The sequence below is a fragment of the Primulina eburnea genome, chromosome 8, assembly GCF_022965805.1.
Source record: "Primulina eburnea isolate SZY01 chromosome 8, ASM2296580v1, whole genome shotgun sequence".
NCBI lineage: Eukaryota > Viridiplantae > Streptophyta > Magnoliopsida > Lamiales > Gesneriaceae > Primulina > Primulina eburnea.
Window position 1 is genome coordinate 34,178,231 of NC_133108.1, and position 21,542 is coordinate 34,199,772.

A 21,542-nucleotide genomic window follows, 5' to 3' on the forward strand; every position below is an offset into this window, starting at 1 on the left:
GGTATATCTTGGGCCATATACTTTACTACCTAATTTTATCACAATGGTTAATCACTCAAAAAGATTTCATAAATCATATTTTTATATTGATCAGAATATTAAAAATGACCTTTTTTCAAATAAAATTTAAACATTCTTAAATAGATTAATGCATGTTCTAATTTAAATCTTTCAAATATGTAATGTATGACATTTTTGCAAAAAATTACTAAGGTACAAACAATAAACATGGTTTTATTTTAAAATAATATTTAATTTTTTTTTAAATTTGTTTTTTTTTTTTTTTATATGTGTTCTCCCCCCAATCAGAATATGACATTGTCCCTAATGTCAAAATAGCTATTAATAAAGAGTACATAATGAAAGAGATATCACCTGGAACTTTATTGAAGATAACAAACTGAAACAAACGCAAACCAATCCACGACTTTTGAATCAATGATCCAACTTCCTTTTCTTACTGCTTGATTGCGACCAATTGATCTTTGTTATCATCGGATCAGGCTTATGAACAAAAGCTTCCAAATCATCAATTAATTGATCGGCAGTCGAAGCACAAATGAGCATCCGTCGTGAATTTTCTGAAATGAAATTCTGTTCCACAGCTTTATCAAGAAATGTCAACAAACTGTCATAATAATTATTGATATTCAACAAGCCCACGGGTTTATTATGGATATTAAGTTGTGCCCAAGAAACAGTGTGAAAAATTTCTTCTAATGTACCAAAACCACCTGGTAGTGCGATAAAAGCATCAGAATTTTCAATCATTTGAGTGATTCTTTCATACATAGAAGAAACTTTTAATTCCTCCCCAATCGTAACACCTGTAATATTTCCTTCAGCTAAAGCTATAGGAATAATACCCAATACCTGACTACCTCCAAGATGAGCAGATGTTGAAACAGATCCCATTAACCCAATATTACCTCCCCCATATACCAAGTGAATTTTTCTCTCAGCCAATATCTTTCCAAGATTATTCGCTGCTTCTACAAACACTTCATTTTTTCCAGGACTCGACCCACAAAATACACAAATATTTTTCAATGTTTGTGCAGAGGATCCAGTCATGTTTTTACTTTCCTTTTTTATTTTCTGCGAAAGTAGAAAGAAAGATGAGAGATTTTATAGGGGTAATATGTTATCATGACAAAACTATGGGTCACAGCTGTAAACAGAATAAATAGTAAAAAAATAATGACACACATGCTTATAAACAGTAGTGTGATTGTGGCTCACAATTTTCCTCTGGTTTTACGTCCAGAAACGGCTTCAACGCCTTCTATGAGTCGAGGATATGCTTCCCATCCAATTTTCTTATAAATTGGCAAACAGGGTCTTTTTTAGTCAGATTCCCAAGACTATGACGCTCATCTTGAAATTGTTTCCATAAACGGAGAAGTTCAATATGCACATGTCCACTAGAATGCGTCTCAAGAGTCAATAAGATGTTATCTAAAGACTCCTTACTCAGCCCATTCTTAATGAAATCAATTTTATCTTCTCTGTTATTGGAAACACATCCCAAAGATCTGCATCGTTTGTCACAAGTCCATCTTGCACACTTATGACAAACCCCTAAACTTTTGGCCCTTCGTTTTTTCGCATAAGTGCTTTTTCCTAATCCAGGCAAATACCGAATAAGCAATGATTGTGGAACTTCTCCTCCTAATCGGACCTTAGCTTCTATTACAAGACGAATATCTTCTGGAATTCCTTTTTGCATTAGTAATCTCAATCTTTCACACCTTCCTGCATAAATTTTTCTTAGAACATTTTCAGAAACAGAGGGAAAATATTTACAAATTTTTGAGAGAATTTCATCCATTTTGAAAAGAAAAGAAATGATTTTTTTTTTTTTAAATTTTTGTATCAGCAATTGTGGGAAACTGATTTAACCGACTATGAGAGTCACGGAGTACCGTTATCCGCCATTTAACCGGGAAAATAAAAAGATTAAGAAAACCTGAAATAAAAACAAACAATAATCAAATGCAACACAAAAAAAAAAAAATCAAGGATCAGAAAGGGAAATAAACTCTTCTTGAAAGATTTCATTTTCCAAAAATGGTTTAAGCCTTTGTCCATTCACTTTAAAAACATCACCATTTTTAGGATTTTCAATATCCACAGCTCCATAAGGATACACATGCTTTATAACATATGGGCCTGTCCATCTTGATCGTAATTTTCCTGGGAATATGTGAAGTCGAGAATTATAAAGCAAAACTTTTTTACCAATCTCAAAAGATTTTCTAAGAATTGTTTTATCATGAAATGATTTGATTTTTGCTTTATAAATCCTTGAATTCTCATACGCATCATTTCTGAGTTCATCAAGTTCATTAAGTTGCAATTTACGCAATTTGTTGGCATCATCCATGCTTGAATTTAAAGTTTTTATCGCCCAATAAGCTTTATGTTCCAATTCCACAGGCAAATGACAATGTTTTCCATAAACCAACCTATAGGGAGACATATTCAATGATGTTTTAAAAGCTGTTCGATATGCCCACAGTGCATCATTAAGTCGCAGAGACCAGTCTTTTCTATTTGAGTTAACAGTTTTTTCCAAAATTTGCTTTATCTCCCTATTAGCTAATTCAACTTGTCCATTTGTTTGAGGATGATAAGGAGTTGTTACTTTGTGAGTAATACCATATTTTTTCATTAATGAAGCAAATGGTTTATTAACAAAGTGAGTTCCCCCATCACTTATCATAGCTCGAGGAATTCCGAATCTACTAAAAATATTTTCTTTCAAAAATTTGATGACGATTTTATGATCATTTGTTCGACATGGAATTGCCTCTATCCATTTGGAAACATAATCAACTGCAACTAAAATATACAAGTATCCAAACGACGGTGGAAAAGGTCCCATAAAATCTATTCCCCAACAATCAAATATTTCAATTTCAATGATAGGATTCAAAGGCATCATGTTTCTTTTTGAAATCGCACCCAATTTTTGACAATTTTCACAGATCTTGCAGATTTCGTGGGTGTCTTTAAACAAAGTGGGCCAATAAAATCCACACTGCAAGATTTTTGCAGCTGTTTTCTTTGAAGAAAAATGTCCCCCGCATGCTTCTGAATGACAAAATTTAATGACACTACTTACCTCATTGTCGGGTATGCAACGTCGAAAAATTTGATCCGGACAATACTTGAAAAGATACGGATCATCCCAATAAAAGTTTTTTACCTCATTCAAAAATTTTCTTTTATCTTGGGAACTCCATTGCGGTGGCATTTTTCCTGTCACAAGAAAATTTACTATGTTAGCAAACCAAGGTGTAGTAGTAACTGAAAATAGATGTTCATCAGGAAAATTATCGTTAATTGGTGTCATTTCAAAAGATGATCCTGTTACTAGTCTCGATAAATGATCGGCTACGACATTCTCGGTTCCTTTTTTATCTTTGATTACAATGTCAAATTCTTGGAGCAACAAAATCCATCGTATCAGTCGTGGCTTTGCATCCTGTTTGGTCAACAAATATCTAATAGCAGAATGATCAGTAAACACGATAGTTGTTGATCCAATCAAATAAGAACGAAATTTATCTAATGCAAATATTACAGCAAGTAGCTCTTTTTCAGTTGTGGAGTAATTCATTTGAGCATTGTTTAAAGTTCTACTTGCATAATATATCACATAAGGCTTACCGTTTCTTCTTTGACCCAATACTGCACCGACTGCATAATCACTCGCATCGCACATGATTTCAAATGGTAAAGACCAATCAGGAGGTTGCATGATAGGAGCTGATGTTAAATGTCGAATGATTTTATCAAAAGCATTTTGACATTCTTGAGTCCACTCAAATGCACTGTCTTTTGTTAAGAGGTTACAAATGGGTTTAGAGATTAAACTAAAGTCCTTTATAAACCTCCTATAAAATCCAGCATGTCCCAAAAATGAGCGAATTTCTTTAATGGTTTTTGGAGGGGGTAAATTGGCAATGACATCAACTTTTGCTTTATCGACTTCAATTCCATGAGATGACACGACATGTCCCAAAACAATTCCAGAAGTAATCATGTAATGACATTTTTCCCAATTTAAAATAAGACCTTTTTCCTCGCATCTTTTTAAAACTTTTTCCAAATTTTCAAGACAATTATCAAATGTATTCCCAAAAACAGTTAAATCATCCATAAAAATTTCCAAACAATTTTCAACCATGTCGCAGAAAATGCTTAGCATACATCTTTGAAATGTTGCTGGGGCATTGCATAAACCAAATGGCATCCTTCTGAATGCAAATGTTCCAAAAGGACATGTGAATGTAGTTTTTTCTTGATCTTCGAGTGCAATGGGAATTTGATAATAGCCTGAATATCCGTCAAGAAAACAGTAGTAGGGATGACCTGCTACTCTTTCTAAAATTTGATCCAAAAATGGTAATGGAAAATGATCTTTTCTAGTGGCGTCATTTAATTTTCTATAATCAATACACATCCGCCAACTAGATGGGACTCGACTTGTTAACAATTCACCTTTTTCATTTTTTATCACTGTGATGCCAGATTTTTTTGGAACTACTTGTGTTGGGCTTACCCACTTACTATCAGAAATAGGGTAGATAATTCCAACATCAAGTAGTTTGAGAACTTCAGTTTTCACAACATCTTTCATGTGTGGATTTAATCTCCTTTGTGGTTGTTGAGATGTTTTTGCATTTTCTTCTAAGTGAATTTTGTGTGTGCAAATTAGTGGATTAATGCCCTTAAGATCTTTTAGTGTCCAACCAATTGCATTTTTATGTCTTTTAAGCATATCAACTAATTTACCTTCTTGATTACTTGAGAGTTTGGAAGAAATTACCACCGGATATGTTTCATCTTCTCCAAGAAATGCATACTTCAATTCTTCTGGCAAGGGTTTTAACTCCAATACTGGTGGTTCGTCTTTGTTCTCATATTTTTCATCAAATTCTTTCTCTGATCCTGGTAACGAGTGATACCTGAAAAAATCGTCAAGATCAATTTCAATATTTTCTTTAACAGTTTCAATTGAACAAATATCTAATTGATCACGAGTACTCCCTTCTTGAATGTTTTCTTCCACAAGAGTTTCAATAAGATTTTCATCTTCACTTTCATCTCCTTTGTCATGTGGTTGCTTACAAAGATTAAAAACATTGAGCTCCAAGGTCATGTTACCAAATGACAACTTCATTATTCCATTCCTGCAATTTATAAGAGCATTAGAAGTTGCTAAAAATGGACGACCTAAAATTACAGGAATTGCATTACAAGCTTCAATAGGTTGTGTATCTAAAACTATGAAATCGACAGGATATACAAAGTTATCAACTTGGACCAACACGTCTTCTACCATACCTCTTGGCACTTTAACAGATCTATCAGCAAGTAAAAGTGTTACCGAAGTAGGTTTTAACTCGCCTAGATTGAGTTCTTGATAAACTGAATATGGAAGTAAATTCACACTAGCTCCAAGGTCAAGCAAGGCTTTTTTAATCTTTCGTTCTCCAATAATACACGAAATAGTAGGACAACCAGGGTCTTTGTATTTCAAAGCATTATTATTTTGAATGATTGCACTTACTTGTTCGGCTAAAAATGCTTTCTTTTTCACATTCAATTTTCTTTTCACAGTGCACAAGTCTTTCAAAAATTTGGCATATGATGGTACCTGTTTTATTGCATCTAATAAAGGAATATTAACTTTTACTTGTTTAAAAATATCATATATATCAGAATTCAAATTTGATTTTTTTGTATTTTTCAATGCATGAGGGAATGGTGGTGACACTGTCTGTTGAACCTCCTCTTCGCAAGTTATGGGTTCCACTTCCTTACCCTTTGGAGTTGATTTATCATCATCTTCACAAGGTTCAAGAATGGATTTTTCCACAACCTTACCACTTCGAAGGGTAATAACAGATTTTACCTGATCCATCGGTTGAGTTCCAGAAGTTCCAATTTGTGTATGATGATCCTTGGGATTAGGCAGAGGTTGTGAAGGAAATTTACCTTTTTCATGAACATTAAGTGCAGATGCAAATTTAGCAAGAGTATCTTTCAAGTCTGTCATGGTTTGAGCAGTTTGAGTATTGATAGACTCTTGCTTTGCAATGAAAGAATTCAATGTATCTTCCAAATTTCTTTTCGGCGGAGGAACATAAGGTGCATAATTTTGAAAATTTTGTTGATTTTGAAAATGTGGTTGCGGAAATTGTGCAGCATTATCATTCCTCCAACTAAAATTTGGATGATTTCGCCAACCTGGATTGTAATTTTGAGAAAATGGTTCAAAATTTGGCCTTATGAAATTGTTCAAAACATTGGCTTGCTCATGGAGACATTCTTTAAAAGAGGGCAAAGTGGGACAATCTTTTGTAAAATGATCACTTGTATCACAGATGTGACACACAATTTCTTGAACAGATTTTAATTGACCATTCTTTTTCAATTCAAGTGCCTCAACTTTTCTTGCCAAAGAGGTAAATCTAGCTTGAAGATCATGTTCATCTTTGAGAGTGTACATACCTCCACCAGATGTAGGAGATTGAATCTTGTTTGATGGTTCGATTGTACCTATAGTGTCCCAATTTTGAGCATTTTCAGCTAATGAATCGAGATACTCAATTGCCTCGTTCGGATCTTTATCTTCAAATGTTCCATTACACATAAATTCAACCATTTGCCTATCTTTAGGTGTTAAGCCTTCATAAAATTGAGAAACAACTCTCCAAATTTCAAAACCATGATGTGGACAAAGATTAAGCAATTCTTTGTATCTATCCCAACACTGATAAAAAGTTTCTCCTTGTTTTTGAGTGAAAGTGATGATTTGCCTTTTGAAAGAATTTGTTCTATGAGATGGAAAAAACTTTTTCAAAAATTGTTGTTGCAATTCATCCCAAGTTCGAATGGATCCCGATCTAAGATTTTGTAGCCAAGTTTTAGCTTTATCTTTTAAAGAAAAAGGAAAAAGCTTAAGGCGAATGGTGTTCATGCTACAATTTAGATCATTATATGTGTTGCACACTTCTTCAAACTCTCGTAAATGCATGTATGGATTTTCAGAATCTAAGCCATGAAAGTTGGGTAAAAGTTGGATAATACCAGGCTTAAAATTGAAATGAGATGCATCAGGGGGAAAAACTAGACATGAAGGTGCACTAGTACGTGTAGGATTCATGTGATCTCTAAGTGTTCTTCGTCTATCATGATCATGTTGAGATTGAATTTCATCTTCATTTTCTTGGATGGGTTCTTCCGCCATGTTTTGTAAAAATAAAGGGTTATTTCGAATGAGTCGACCACTAAGTGTACGTGACCAAATGCTCATGCAAATGCAAAACAAAAAGAAAAAAAAAACACACAAAAGCAATAAAAAGAAAAATAAACTTTAAACAATATTAAATAGACTTGAAATTAAATTATACTTCCCCGGCAACGGCGCCAAAAACTTGTTGCGACTTTGATTGTTGCACTCCCAAGAGCAGGTTGTCCACAAGTAGTACAATTCGGTGAGTCCGAATATCGTATCCACAGGGAAGCTAAGGTAATTACAAGTCCACTACAATGTCTTTTTGTTTTTGTTTTTGTTTCTTTTTAATTTTAATTGAATCTTTAATGGGTAAATTTTAATTGTTCAAATTTAAATTTAAGTAGTTGAGATTAAAGGATCCACTCTTGGTATTTTAATAAAGTTAACATTAACGAACAATATTGAAATCCACTTAATAAAATGGTTCCAATATATTAAATAATCATATTTATATTATGTTATAAATTATAATCTTATAAGTACATAATATATACCAAAACTTATAAATGTGGTCAAGTATTTATTGTGCTATATATATTTGTAAACACTAAATCAAGGTTCCCACTTTAAATGGTTGGTAAAACCAAACAAACATTTAAATGGTACCAATAAATTAATACTATAATATATTCATATATAATAAATCAAGGAATCCAAGTTAAATGGTTGGTAAAACCAAACTAACATTTAAATGGTTCCAAGAATTTAATATTATAATATATTTATATATAATAACTCAAGGCATCCTATTTTAAATGGTTGGTAATACCAAACTAACATTTAAATGGTTCCAAGAATTTAGTGTAACATATAGCAACAATAAATCAAAACTCCCACTTATAAGTAGGGTATAAAAATGCTTAAAGAAATAAATATAACATAAACAATAAATAATGATTAAATAATATAAAACATAGATTCTTACCTTATAATAACCTTATTATCATGCCAAGAGCTTCACCTTATCATCTCAACTTTAGGAAGTTAGCTATTCATTATTCAAAGTGTAAAACTTTGAATATGAAATTAACATGCTAATTATATTTAAATGAAGAAATAAAAGAAAAATATAGAGAGAAATATTATGAACTCAAAGATTTGTTCATAGAATGAGGGATATCTCAATACATTACAATGCACCCCTATTTATAGCCAAATTTGGGGAGACAACCACAAATAAAATATTATTTTTTACACATAAGTCTTCATTGGTGTTCCAAGAAATTAATATTATATTGCACATCACTTTTGACAAGCATCTTCTCCGAATTTTCTTCTTCACATAAAATGAAACATGTGGATAATTGAGTTGTCTAGTTGTGGTATTTTTTTCAGAATATTTGACCAAGTAGTTTGAGAGATATGGTCAAAATACTAGAGCATGGTAAAACTGCCACTCCTTCGGTAACTTTAATTGTTGCTTAATTTGATCCCAATTGTGAGAGGATTTTTATCTCATGCTTGCCACCAATATTGTAGATATTAACATCAACTTTCTACAGGTCCAAGAATCATCTTAATCCCATTTGCAACGCCAAGGTTATTCTTGTTTTATCGAACCTGTAAAAATAGTAAAAACTTATAATTACACAACAACTTATATTTTATACAATTTATTATAAAACATATAATATTTAAAAATTTAATAAAACAAAAACTATATATTTATATTATAAAACATTTAATTAATGTACAATTTTTATGTTTATCACAACATTTGCGTGAAATTCCTCAATTTTTCAATGAAGTCTATGACTAACAAATTCTAGATTCATCTGGTATTCCTTCTGCATCACGAACAAACTTTTACATTCCTGAAAGGCCAGAGCTCGGTGTAAAAATGGTTTCTAAGAGAAAAAATGATTTAATAGCTTCAGTGAAGGATTTTTCTGTTCGGGTTTTGAGACGTGAATATATCGTTGTCCAAAGTTCTCTAACAATTTGGAAGGTCAAATGCAAAAACAGCTCCGAAGGTGGCAATTGTGGGTGGGGACTTCGAGCATCGTTGAAAAAAAATTTAGGCTACTTCATGATCACAAAATATGGTGATGATCACACATGCATGTCTACCCAAGTCGGTATAGATCACCACAAACTTGATGTAAACATGATAGCCAGTACACTTTTAGGAATCGTGCGTTGTGATCCTGCATACGAGATCAAATATGTGCGAGAAAGTATTAAAGGAAAATATGGATATTATATATCGTATGCTAAGGCATGGCAGAGTTTGAAACGTGCGGTGGAGGTAGTCTATGGCGCATGGGAAAGCTCTGTAACTTTGCTTCCTAAATATATGAGAGCTTTGTCAAAGTACAATCTAGGAACTGTTGTAGAATGGAAGCATCTTCGACCGTATGACCATCCACATAAAGTTTTGAACTTCATGTTTTGGGCCTTCAAACCATGTATAGATGGTTTTCGACATTGTCGCAACGTAATCAGTGTAGACGGTACTCATATGTACACCAAATATAAGCACAAACTACTCATAGCAGTAACATTAGATGCCAATAATCAGGTTGTGTCGCTAGCATTTGCGCTTGTCGATGAAGAAAATTATGAGTCTTGGCATTGGTTCCTCGGTAATGTTGCACGACATGTTGCCAGAGGGTATAGTGGTGTGTGCCTTATATCTGATAGACATGTGGGTATAACAAGTGCAGTGAAATATCTCTCTGACTTCAAGCCTCCTTGTGGTGTTCATCGTTTATGTTTGAGGCATGTTTGCTCTAATTTCAACAGCAAGTTCAAAAACATTCATCTAAAAGACTTATGTTGGGAAGCAGGGATACAACACCAAGTAGCAAAATTTAATGCGACGTTGGAGGCAATTAGAACAAATAATGCAGCAGCTTTCACGTATTTGTCAAACATCCCAAAAGAAAAATGGTCATTGGCTCATGATGGTGGATGGAGACGAGGAATAATGACGACGAACATGTATTAGTTTATTAATGGTGTGTTGAAAAGGGTGCAACGTCTTCCAATAACTGCAATAATGGAAATGACCTTACAGCGATGCGTGCACTATTTCATTCAACGGCGAGCGCGAAGTGATAAGATGCTGGAAAAAAATCAACCATGGACCGACTATGCATACTCTAAATTTGATATGTGGTCAAAAAAGTCAATTGAACATCGAGTAGTAAGATTTGACCAAAGGGATAAAACGGTTTGGTTTGAATCCCGCACAGGTTGTCAACATCACGTACAAGCTGTCAACATTTCTACGCGTTATTGCACATGTGGTAAATTCACAATATTTGGAATTCTTTGTTCACATGTTATATGTGTAGCAAAATGATTTGGTTTGAATCCCGCACAACTTGTACAACCATGGTTTACACTGAGTGAATACGTGAACATATACGTTGGAAGATTCTACCCTATTCATGATGAAGAATATTGGGATTAACCTACATTCCAATTACAACACAATAGTGTTCGTCGACAAAGGTGGCAGGCTGGTAGAGATCGCAGGACACACATAAGAAACGAGATGGATCAGCCACCATCGAGAGAGAGACAACGTGGGAGGTAAAAGATCTACAATAACGTATTGTACCTTATTTTTAAACCATAACATGTGATGTTATTAATGTAATTAAAAAAATTGTGTATAAAATTTTGTATTTATTAATAATTCTTGTTCATTTCAAGTAGGTGCAGGTGAGAAGATCGAGTTATGGTTCCAAATACTTATGTTTGTGACGCAGCTTTTACAATTCAGTATTGTATTGTTATGATAATTCAGTGTTGTATTGTTATGAAGATGTTTTAATATGAAGTGTGTTGACTTATTTGACTTTATTTATCAATTATACTTATATTTTTCATTACTATAACTTTATCCGTGAATTTATTAGTAAAAAAATAATGAATCACAATCAATACATTCCACAATTTTAAAAAGTCAATAATAAAAAAAATTGTATATGAATGTTGAAAAAAAATGTTGCAGCACAACTTCAAATTAAAATAAAAATTTTGAAAAACATACAACAATACATATGTAATTGTGCATCAGTAAATAAATAGTTAATGATTATGGTAATGATGCCCCCCAGTGCCACACGGTGGTCTTCTAATTACTCTACGTCCATGACCTAACATCTGTTCAGCATCTCCATGCGTACTTATTTGGGCTGCAGATGTACTGGTATCGGCAATGTTCCCACCAACCTCATACCCTTCTGTCTCAGAATATTCTTGAAATGGTTTGGGCGATGTGTTAAATGTAGGGAGACTCTCATTCATACCCGGTCGAAAGTCACTTTGTAAAAATTGTGTAAAACTACCGACAAATGGAGTGTAGTAACCAGAGTCATACGATGGAAAGCTTGAAACCACTGGCCGAGTAGTGTATGCCATATTTGAAGATGATAATCCAGGTTTAAACTCATTTCCTGTCCACATCGATGGATAGTGAACATGAGCTGGGAGTGTCTGTGACATAGATGTATATGTTATGTAATATATATTTAATACAATAAATTAAATTTACGTACATATGTAGATAAATTGAACATGTCTTACGATAAATTGTCGGTAGTTTGCATCAACAAGATGGTAGCCCATGATGTTTGAAGGTACCACTGGCGGCGAGAGCACTATTTGTGAAATGCGATGATACCAACCAACATAGTCCACTGTGATGGAGGGTGTACCAGGTATAACATAATCCCCACCAATCACATAATTATATCTGTCATTCCACATTTCTACAAAATCATTGTGATATGCCGCCCAATCACACTTGTTCTGGCCTTGTCGCGACAATTTCTGGAAATTATCGAAGTTAGTAATAGGTGACGGGATACCCTAACGCATTCGAAATTGTCGGAGACACCGCTCTGGTCTATGCATCTCAACTATATGAAAATTGATCAATCCACATGCCGACCGTCATAGATGAATTCTATTTCCATCAAGAATTCTGGCAACCTCCGGGGACTCCATATCATAAACTGTCCATAGAAACTGAAGCAAATAAAATGAAAAGGAGATTATCAAGTTGATAATATATAATTCAGACTGATTTTTTTTAAAAAAATTCAAACTCTTAACAACTAATTTATATATCTACCTGCCCTTCTATCATCCTGTCAAGCATATCTCTCATTATACGGACCGAATGATGGGCCGTGTGTGTCCAAGAGAATCCGCGTCTCCACCTGCAATTTATAAAAGTACACAATACAGTCATTAAAACTAAATAACAAAATAATAATAATAATAAATGTTAATTATTTCTTATTAGTACTGTGCGCTGTATGATGGGAATGATAGACCCTGAAGCACATTTGCAGCATGCTCTTCTGAAATAGATACTTGTTGCGCTCTATGAGGGAAAAGAAGAGTAATTGTAGACCACACCCAAATCTGCAATAACATACAACAGAAATAGTCAAATCATAAGAAAATTAAGTACAACAAATATATTGACCGTAGAAGTGTAAAATTACCTGTAATATCTGAACAGGGCCACACAAATCGACATTTAATCTCATTGATGTGTTGCACAACTCTCTATAAAGATATGTCAACATAGCAGAACCCCAGCTAAACGTATTCACTATTTCTATGTCCTCAAGAAACTGCAAATACATAAGTTTCACAGTAGTACCTTCCGAGTCCGGAAACATACATCCACCAATGATCATTAATGCAGCACAATGGGAATATTGTGCGACGTCCTCTTCAGTGCTTTGATCATTAATCATATTATTTAGGCAATGGTCTAGCAAAGCGGTCATATAAAGATGTGCGCCTTTAATCTGAGAAGATGTAGGCGTAAAACCCAACCAAGTAGTGCAGCTGTTGTAAAGTATGTTTGTTATGCGCGGTATCTACACCAGTGATGGGCATGCCATTAATATTCAACCCACAAATAAGGGCAACGTCCTGTAGGGTGATTGTTACCTCGTCCACTGTAAGGTGAAATATGTGTGTCTCACGACGCCATCTCTCAACAATGGCTGTAAGCAAATGATTATCATAATATTTAATTGGACCACACTGAATGCCACCATAGAAGCCCAGGCGTGCAAGACATAGGCGGACACGAGGTGAATCCCAGCAGTAAGCAATCTCCAAAGACATTTGTCAGACCGACGTGGCGGAATTAGTGCATCCATGTTTTCAGCGTTGATATTATTTGATATGTGTCTACCCCGCAAATACAGCACATTATCCGTATTTTCAGCCATCTTGCAAACAAAAAATCATTAGTTAACAAATATTATATTTTATATCAACAAAATTTAACTACATATTTTATAGTAAACGAAATTTATTTTTATTTTTCAGCTCGAAAAAAAAACGTATATGTTGTTGACAAATTGATAATAAAACTAATTACTGTAAATTAAATAATTTCTTTTAAAAATCAATAATACTTCATAAAAAGTAACATGTAATTATAATACATACATTATTAATAGCTAGTATTAAGTACAGTAATAACGTATACATTTGTAATAGTTATTTATTATAACATGTAATTATATTAGTTACTAAATAGTTATTTACTATAACATGTAATTATTAAGTATAATAATAGTTATACATTAATAATAGTTATTTATTAGTAATAGTTATTTGTTATAAAACATATACATTAGTATTATAATAAATACATTAGTAATAGTTATAAAACATATACATTTATTGTACAGTTATTATTATACAATTAAAATTATAATTATTCTAATAATATAATTAATATTATAATTATTGTAATTAAATTAATTATAGTTATTATTAATACTTAAAACTACTATGATGCGTTCATAAAGTGCTCGGTGATGCAAAAATTCTAAATTATAGTATTATAATTCCAATAATACAATTAATATTTTAACTATTGTTATTACTTAAAACTACTATAATTAACGAAAAATAATAAATATAATAAATAAAAATAATATCGTTACCTCTTAATATTCTGAAAAAATGTCGAAGACTTACGCTAATGAATAAATAGAAAATTCTGAAGACCGGTGATGGAAAAAGACGTGCTTGGTGCTCGGTGATCGAAAGAAAAATTCTCCTAAGGGAAAAAGAAGAAGTGCTCGATCGATGATTGAAAATGAGGAGGTGCGCACCTCATTTAAAGAAGGGGATAGTCTGGATTCTTAGAATCCATGAGCGTTAATTTCTTAAAAAAAAAATTAACTGAACCCGAGGACTTGATTTCCGGATTGTAATATTTTTATAAACCTACAAATTTTGCAATATTTTAATATATACTTTTTAAAATTATATTATTTTTAAAAAAAATCCAAAGATTGTATAGCACTGAAATTATTTTAATCTCTGTTGATTACTGATATCAGTTTCCTAGATATTACTCATTTGATGGGCATGATGTCATAATATCGGTTATAATCTCGCCGCATCAGGGACATATCATAACATAATTCAGAATTCCTCTCCACTTATATTGCAAATCATAGTAGTCCTTAAATTCATATTTCTTTAATTTAAAAAACTGTATACACATAATGAAGATGCGTTCAATCGATTTAAAACCTATACATATTTTGAAAACAATAAGCCCGCTTATGGAAAATACTTAACAAAATTTTGGTAGTTTCAAAAAGATTTCGTTTGCCTGCATGTTGCTGAAATTTGCTAATGTTGTTTGTTGTGCTCATTCGAAAATATATTACTGTTGTTTGTCGTTGCTTGCTCAAAAATATGGCTGCTGTTGGGAGTTTTTGTCTAGCTTTTGGATGTGCTTTCTCATGAAGTTTGAATGCTATCTCATTAATTTTGAAAAGGTATTTATAGGGCATGAAGCTGAAGAGGTACATCATGTCATTATGTCCACTTAATGGCCACAATAATCCATTATTTGGGTTTTACAAGACCATAAGTATTTGATGAAAAATTCTTAAAATCGCTGTCAGTTTTTTCAGTAATTAATTGGCTGATACAAGGCCATTATAATCTGATTGGAAATATTAAATTTTGAATTTCAAATTTCAAAAACTTGGTTGTTACAAGGTCATTGAAATCTTTTGATAATTTTGCATATCTTCGAGACTTTGGAACATTATCTATGTTTAGCCATCAGTTTGAGAGTGATAGGTTTTACTAAGAGTAACTTTGATTCTCATGTCTTTTCGGAAGCTCTCCAAAAATGAGATCAAATCTCGGATCTCTATCATACATGATGATCATACAATATTATCCATGTATAGTGTATTCATTTTTTCAAGATTATAATTCAAGCAGACGGGTGGGAAGTGTGCGGATTTTGTGAACTTATCGACAATTACTCTTATTTCATCATGACTATGTCTTGATTATATAAAACTTACTACAAAATTCATAGAATATACTCCCATTTTCATTCTAAAATTTCTAGAGATTGAAGTAGTCCTTCAAGTCATTTATGTAAATACTTTATATCTATAGACAAATTATTTGACATTTTTTTTTATTATGCTCCATCAGAAATTCTCCTTTCAATCCATGTACATATCTGTGTTGCAGAGATGGACAAAAATTTGATTTATTTGTGTTGGAAATTACTTCTTGTCGAAGGTTACGTCTGGTACACACAATTGTACTTTCATCCTTAGGACTCCTCCATTATCTGTTTGAAGATCATACATCTTTCATCGGGTCACTGATGTTATACTTTGACTTATGGACATACTTGAAATCTATAGACAAATTCCGTGACATTATTCTTTATTACGCTCCACCATAAATTCTCTTTCAAATCCCTATACATATTTGTGCTCCAGAGATGGACAAGAATTTTGATTTATGTATTTTAAAAATTACTCCCTGTAAAATGTTGTCGTTTTCTGTACACACAATTGTACTTTCATCCATAAGACTCTGGCATTATGTGTCTTAATATCATATGTCTTACATTCTTTGGCTTGTTCATAAATTTGATTATCGAGAGATTTCAGTCCAGATTCAAATTGATTGTTTATCGGAGATACAATTGAGCTGAGAGCAAAGATAGTATCATCTTACCCATATTTTTTCGACTTAAAACACCGGTCACCTTGTTAGATTTACGTGGATCATGGTAGCTTATCGTTAAATCGTAGTCCTTCAAGAGTTCAATTTATCGCATCTGCCTCATGTTTTATTTTTTCATTGTCAACAAGTACTTGAGACTTTGATTGTATGTGAATATCTTGCTCTTGGAACCATAAATTAGTGCATCCAAATATTTAATACGAACATTACAACAACTAATTTGAGGTCATGGACTGCATTTTTTATTTCAATTATGTTGAGTTAATTATTTTTGAACACCTAAGAATTTTCATGAAAATCGAAGCCATGAAAACGTTTTTAGAAACAAAAAAAATTAAATTTTTTGCAGCTGCCTAGAACTGTTTCGGGTAACGTGCGTCCGAAAGGGCTACCCACGCAATTCTGGGCAGCGACATCTGCCCATAAAGTTTTTTCAAAAAAAATTAAATCTGCTTAGCATAATTGCCCTGCGTGGAGGGGCAGCGATTGTCGGAGAATGCCAGAAATATATGGGCAGCTGGGCGGGTAGACAGGCAGACCTGTCCCCTTCGGGCTCGGGGAATTTTTGAATTTTTCAAGATTTTTGGGTTAAATTGATATTTTATGATAATTTAATTAAATTAGCCCTTGAAAATATTTTTTTTACAAAATGATGTATTTTTTCTTATAAAATAAATAATTAGAATTGGATTTTAATTATTTGTAGTAAAATTTATTTTACAATAAGTTTAATTATTAATAAATTAATTAATGTTAAACAAAATGTTTATTTAACTTATTAATTTATTCCTAATCATGTCGGTTAGTGATAAATTTATAAGATACATGATTTTGTTGATAATATTTGATATTGTGGATTTAATTCAATATTTTATATTATATGAAAAAAGATGATCGAGAGCCTGCATGATCAATTTTCTAGGTGTTTGTTATGGATAATTTACATGGTGTGTTTTAATTATTTGATAATTATTTAAAGTGGGTCTGATTTATGGCTCGTTCTCACCACTTAAAATTGTATCCTAATGTGCCATGTAAATTTAATGTAAGTATTAGATTTAGTGAGATATTAAGGGATGGTGAGACCTTCCTGAAGATGAACAATGGAGAATTTGCTGCAAAGGCCATGAGAGATTTTTTTTATATTAGACAATTATTTTAAGATATTTTTATATGTTCGAGACTTGGTTTAAAATATTGTTTAAATTTCTATGTTTGACAGAAATGGATTTTCTTGTTATTTTGTTAAAAGTGTTTGCAATAATTACAAGAATGAATATTTAGTTGGAACATATGAATTATGAGACTATCTCTATAACTTAAAAGAATGATATTTCGCATGGTGATGTCCAAGTGAATACAATTTCAAAAACAAACAAACAAAAACAAGATAGTCTTAACCAAGCACACTTGTGAAATGATATGCTAGGACATATTTATCAAAGAATGATGAACAAGTTAATGAGAGATGGCATATTTGATTTGTAAGATATAAACTCTCTTAATACATGTGAGTCATGTGTGAAATGAAAAATGATCAAGGACCATTTCCTAGGGAAAGTGGAGCGTAAAAATGATATATTGGATAGAAGCGGAAAATACTTAAGTACTGAATTTCAAGACTATATTAAAGAGAATGTGATTATCTCATAATGGACTCTTCCAGCCAACCACAGTCGAATGGTGTGTCAGAATTTTATAATCGAACATTGATAGACATGGTCCGATCTATGATGAGATTAACTGAATTACCGTTGTCCTTTCGGGATATGTGCTTGAGACTGCGGAAATGTTGTTGAATAAACTCCCTGCAAAGGCAGTGGACAACAACACACCATATGAGATATGTATGGGGAAGCTTACCAAATATTCTTACCTTAGAATATGAGGATGTCCTGTTTATGTAAAGCAGACAGTGACAGACAAATTAGAAAGTAGATCTAATTTGTGCTACATTGTGGGATATCCAAGAAGTTATGTTGGATATTATTTCTATGATCCAAATAAACCATGATGTTTGTTGGTTTCAATATTTTTTCTGATGGAAGAGCGATCAAACAGTGGTGCTTCAGATGTTGTGTGATTAAAAGATTTGAGTTGTACCATTACCACCAGATATAACTTTTGGTATAGTGGCAAGCGCTCAATCCTACAATTGGTATCAGAGCCAATGTCATGGGTTCGATTCCAAATGATTGCAAGGAGTGCAATTATTGAGAGAAAGATTGTTGGGTGTAATAACTGTCTCTGCTGGAAGAGCAATTGAACCGTGGTACTTGAGTTGTGTGGTTTAAAAGATTTGAGTTGCACCATTACCACCAGCTATAGATTTTAATAAAACGGCAAGCGCTCGGTTTTACAATGTTTGTTTCTAAGAGTGACATATTCTTTGAGAAGGAATTTCTATTGGATACAAAATGCGGGATGATAGAACTTGATGAAGTTTGAGAGGAACCCACAGATAGGGAGATATAGCTACCAGACTTCTCTCATTGGTTTGAGAGGTTCCAACTCCCCGATGGCCTATGGATATGACGCCGACATTCCTTAATGGTGATATTAAGGTAGATATTTACATGTCTCAACAAGAAGGATTCACATCAATGGGAATTGAGTATAAGATATAAAAACTATAATTATTAATTTATGGTTTCAAATAGTCATCGAGAAGTTGGAACCTCATATTTGACAATACCGTCAAAGAGTTTGAATTTGTTAAAAATCCTAAGGTATCTTGTGTATACATGAAAATTAGTATGAGTTCGGTAACATTCATAGTACTTTATATTGATGATATTATGCTCATTGAGAATGATATAGGACCGTTGCAATCAACCAAAGTGTGGCAAGATAGTAAGTTCTTCATGAAAGATATGGTTGAAAAATCCTATGTATTGAGAATACAGATCTATATGGGTAGATCAAAGAGGATTTTAAGGCTCACCCGATCCATGTATATGGATACCATACTAAGGAGGTTCTCTATGAAGGATTCCAAAACAAGATATCTACCAATATGTTATGGTGTAACTCAATCCAAATCTATGTGCCTTAACACTGATGAAGAGATAGAAACCATGAACATATTCCTTATACATCTGCAATTGATAGAATTATTTATGGTATGATATCTACTCGTCTTTATATAGTTTTTTTCATTTAGTGTTGAAAGTCGATATCAGGCGAACATGGTCCACATCATTGAAAGCCGTGAAGATATTCTGAAGTTCTTGGGAAGAACTAAGAATTTATTCATGTTCTATGGGAGTGGAGAGTTAAATTTGAAAATTTTTACTCATTCTAGCTTCCAAATCAGATGTGGGTTATTCGAAATCAACATCTGGATTTGTATTCAAGCTCAATATTGATGTTGTCTCCTGCAAGAGTTTCAAACAAGACACCACAGTGGATTCAACCATGAGGCCGGCTATATAACAGCATCGGCTTCAGCAAATGAGGCTATATATATTATGAATATAGTCCAAGAATTGATCATCATTCCTCGAGGAATTGATCTAGTCTCGGTATACTGCAACAACACTGGTTTTGTTGTGAAAGCAAAGGAGTCGAGGTCTCATCAGCGATCCAAACATATACTGAGGAAATTCCACATTATCCGAGAGATTGTGAGAATCAAAGATATATCAGTTGAGAGAGTCACCTTTACACAAAAAGTTGTTGATCCACTGACAAAACCCCTGCCAAGATCATTGTTCAAGTAGCATCGCGAGGAAATGTGTCAGAGATTTATGGGTCATTGGCTATAGGGCAAGTGGAAGATTGTTAGAGTAGGTACCGAACAAGCCAATTTGTAGTTTGGACTTTATTGAGTCTGATGTAAAGAAATCTTTTTTAATAATATTTTATGGATTTTATTTAATTATGATATTTATTTTATATGTATACACTTACAAGCCGCATAGATAAATTCTTTGAATGTAAAAATGATGTCCAAAAGTCTAGTGGATCATTAAATTCTTTAGATGTGTATTTTACATTCTAAGTTCGTTCCTAGTCGATTCAGTCAACTAAAACAAGGATAAAGATAGATCGAGCTCGAAACTAGCATATGTGATATAAACATCACGTTCATTATTAAGGACAAGGAGATTTCCCTTCATACAGATGAGTGATCATGAGATGAATCACTGAACAACCCTCAATCAAACTTTCCAAGTGCTTATCACTTATCGAATGAATCATTCAATGGTTATGATCGTATACCATTAGTCATTTGACCCGAGATAACATAGAGGCATAACGTACTAGCGTTGCACTTTGATACTTTTACCGAATCCGTTGAGGCTCATCAGGTGGCGAGGTTGGGTGTAATCACGATATACGTAGGAGTCAATGTATTATAGTCAGGGATTCACCGCTCACCTGCCAGTGTGGATATCCTAGTAATCTATTGAGTTAATAGTGCGAGGAGTCTCTTGCCAGAGCAAGACATGTGTTTTAGGGAAAGATGTTTCTCTAGTTGCACATTTGATGCCACTATTATTACTCAAAGATACATCATATTGTTATTGAATTCATTTGCAATTATCGATATACCAATGATTGTAGATTTGATCGGGGATATATGAGTTGAAGGAGTCGTATTGTATGATAATCATAACTTACTGGTTCTTGCAGGCACTATCAGTGATACTTATGGGATCATACTACTAGACGTTTTTACCATGATCCGATGGTGCAATCAGACGTGAATTGTGAAATCTTTTTTATAAAGGGGTTGATCACAAAATGATGCTAATTAAGATAAACCCGCTTAAGAAACAAATGTTGTTTCGAATCACTTGAGTTGAGTGAACTCATGACTAGCTATGTCACTGAACTATTGAGGGTCACACAAATATTGAATTTTATGGTCTCATTGAGATAATCAAATTAAGGAGTTGAATTTAGCAGTTTTAGTTTGATGTAGATCAAATGTATTTCTTATAAAGGACTTTATTAGTAGATTATATTATTGGAAGTTGTGGAAGTTATCTTAACTGGTAATTTTATAAGAAAATAGAACTATCTGTTTTAGTGAAAGAGTTTACAAAATAGGCAGCTGTGAAAAATGAATCAGCAAAAAATTTTGATTCAAAATTTTCGTTTTTCATTTAATGAACGAGATTTGTATCTTTTTATAACGATACTATTTGATCATTGATCGAGATTATAAAACGTTCACAATTTTTTAATTGGTAAATTCAGAATATATTGA

At 33.0% G+C, this 21,542-nt stretch overlaps 1 protein-coding gene across 1 annotated transcript; it reads left to right on the forward strand.

Annotated features, from left to right (window-relative positions):
- The first annotated feature begins 9,152 nt into the window (after positions 1–9,152).
- Positions 9,153–10,262, forward strand: LOC140839187 (uncharacterized). Its single transcript, XM_073205817.1, has one exon. The coding sequence runs from the start codon at positions 9,153–9,155 to the stop codon at positions 10,260–10,262; it is 1,110 nt and encodes a 369-aa protein (XP_073061918.1).
- Positions 10,263–21,542: the final 11,280 nt, after the last annotated feature.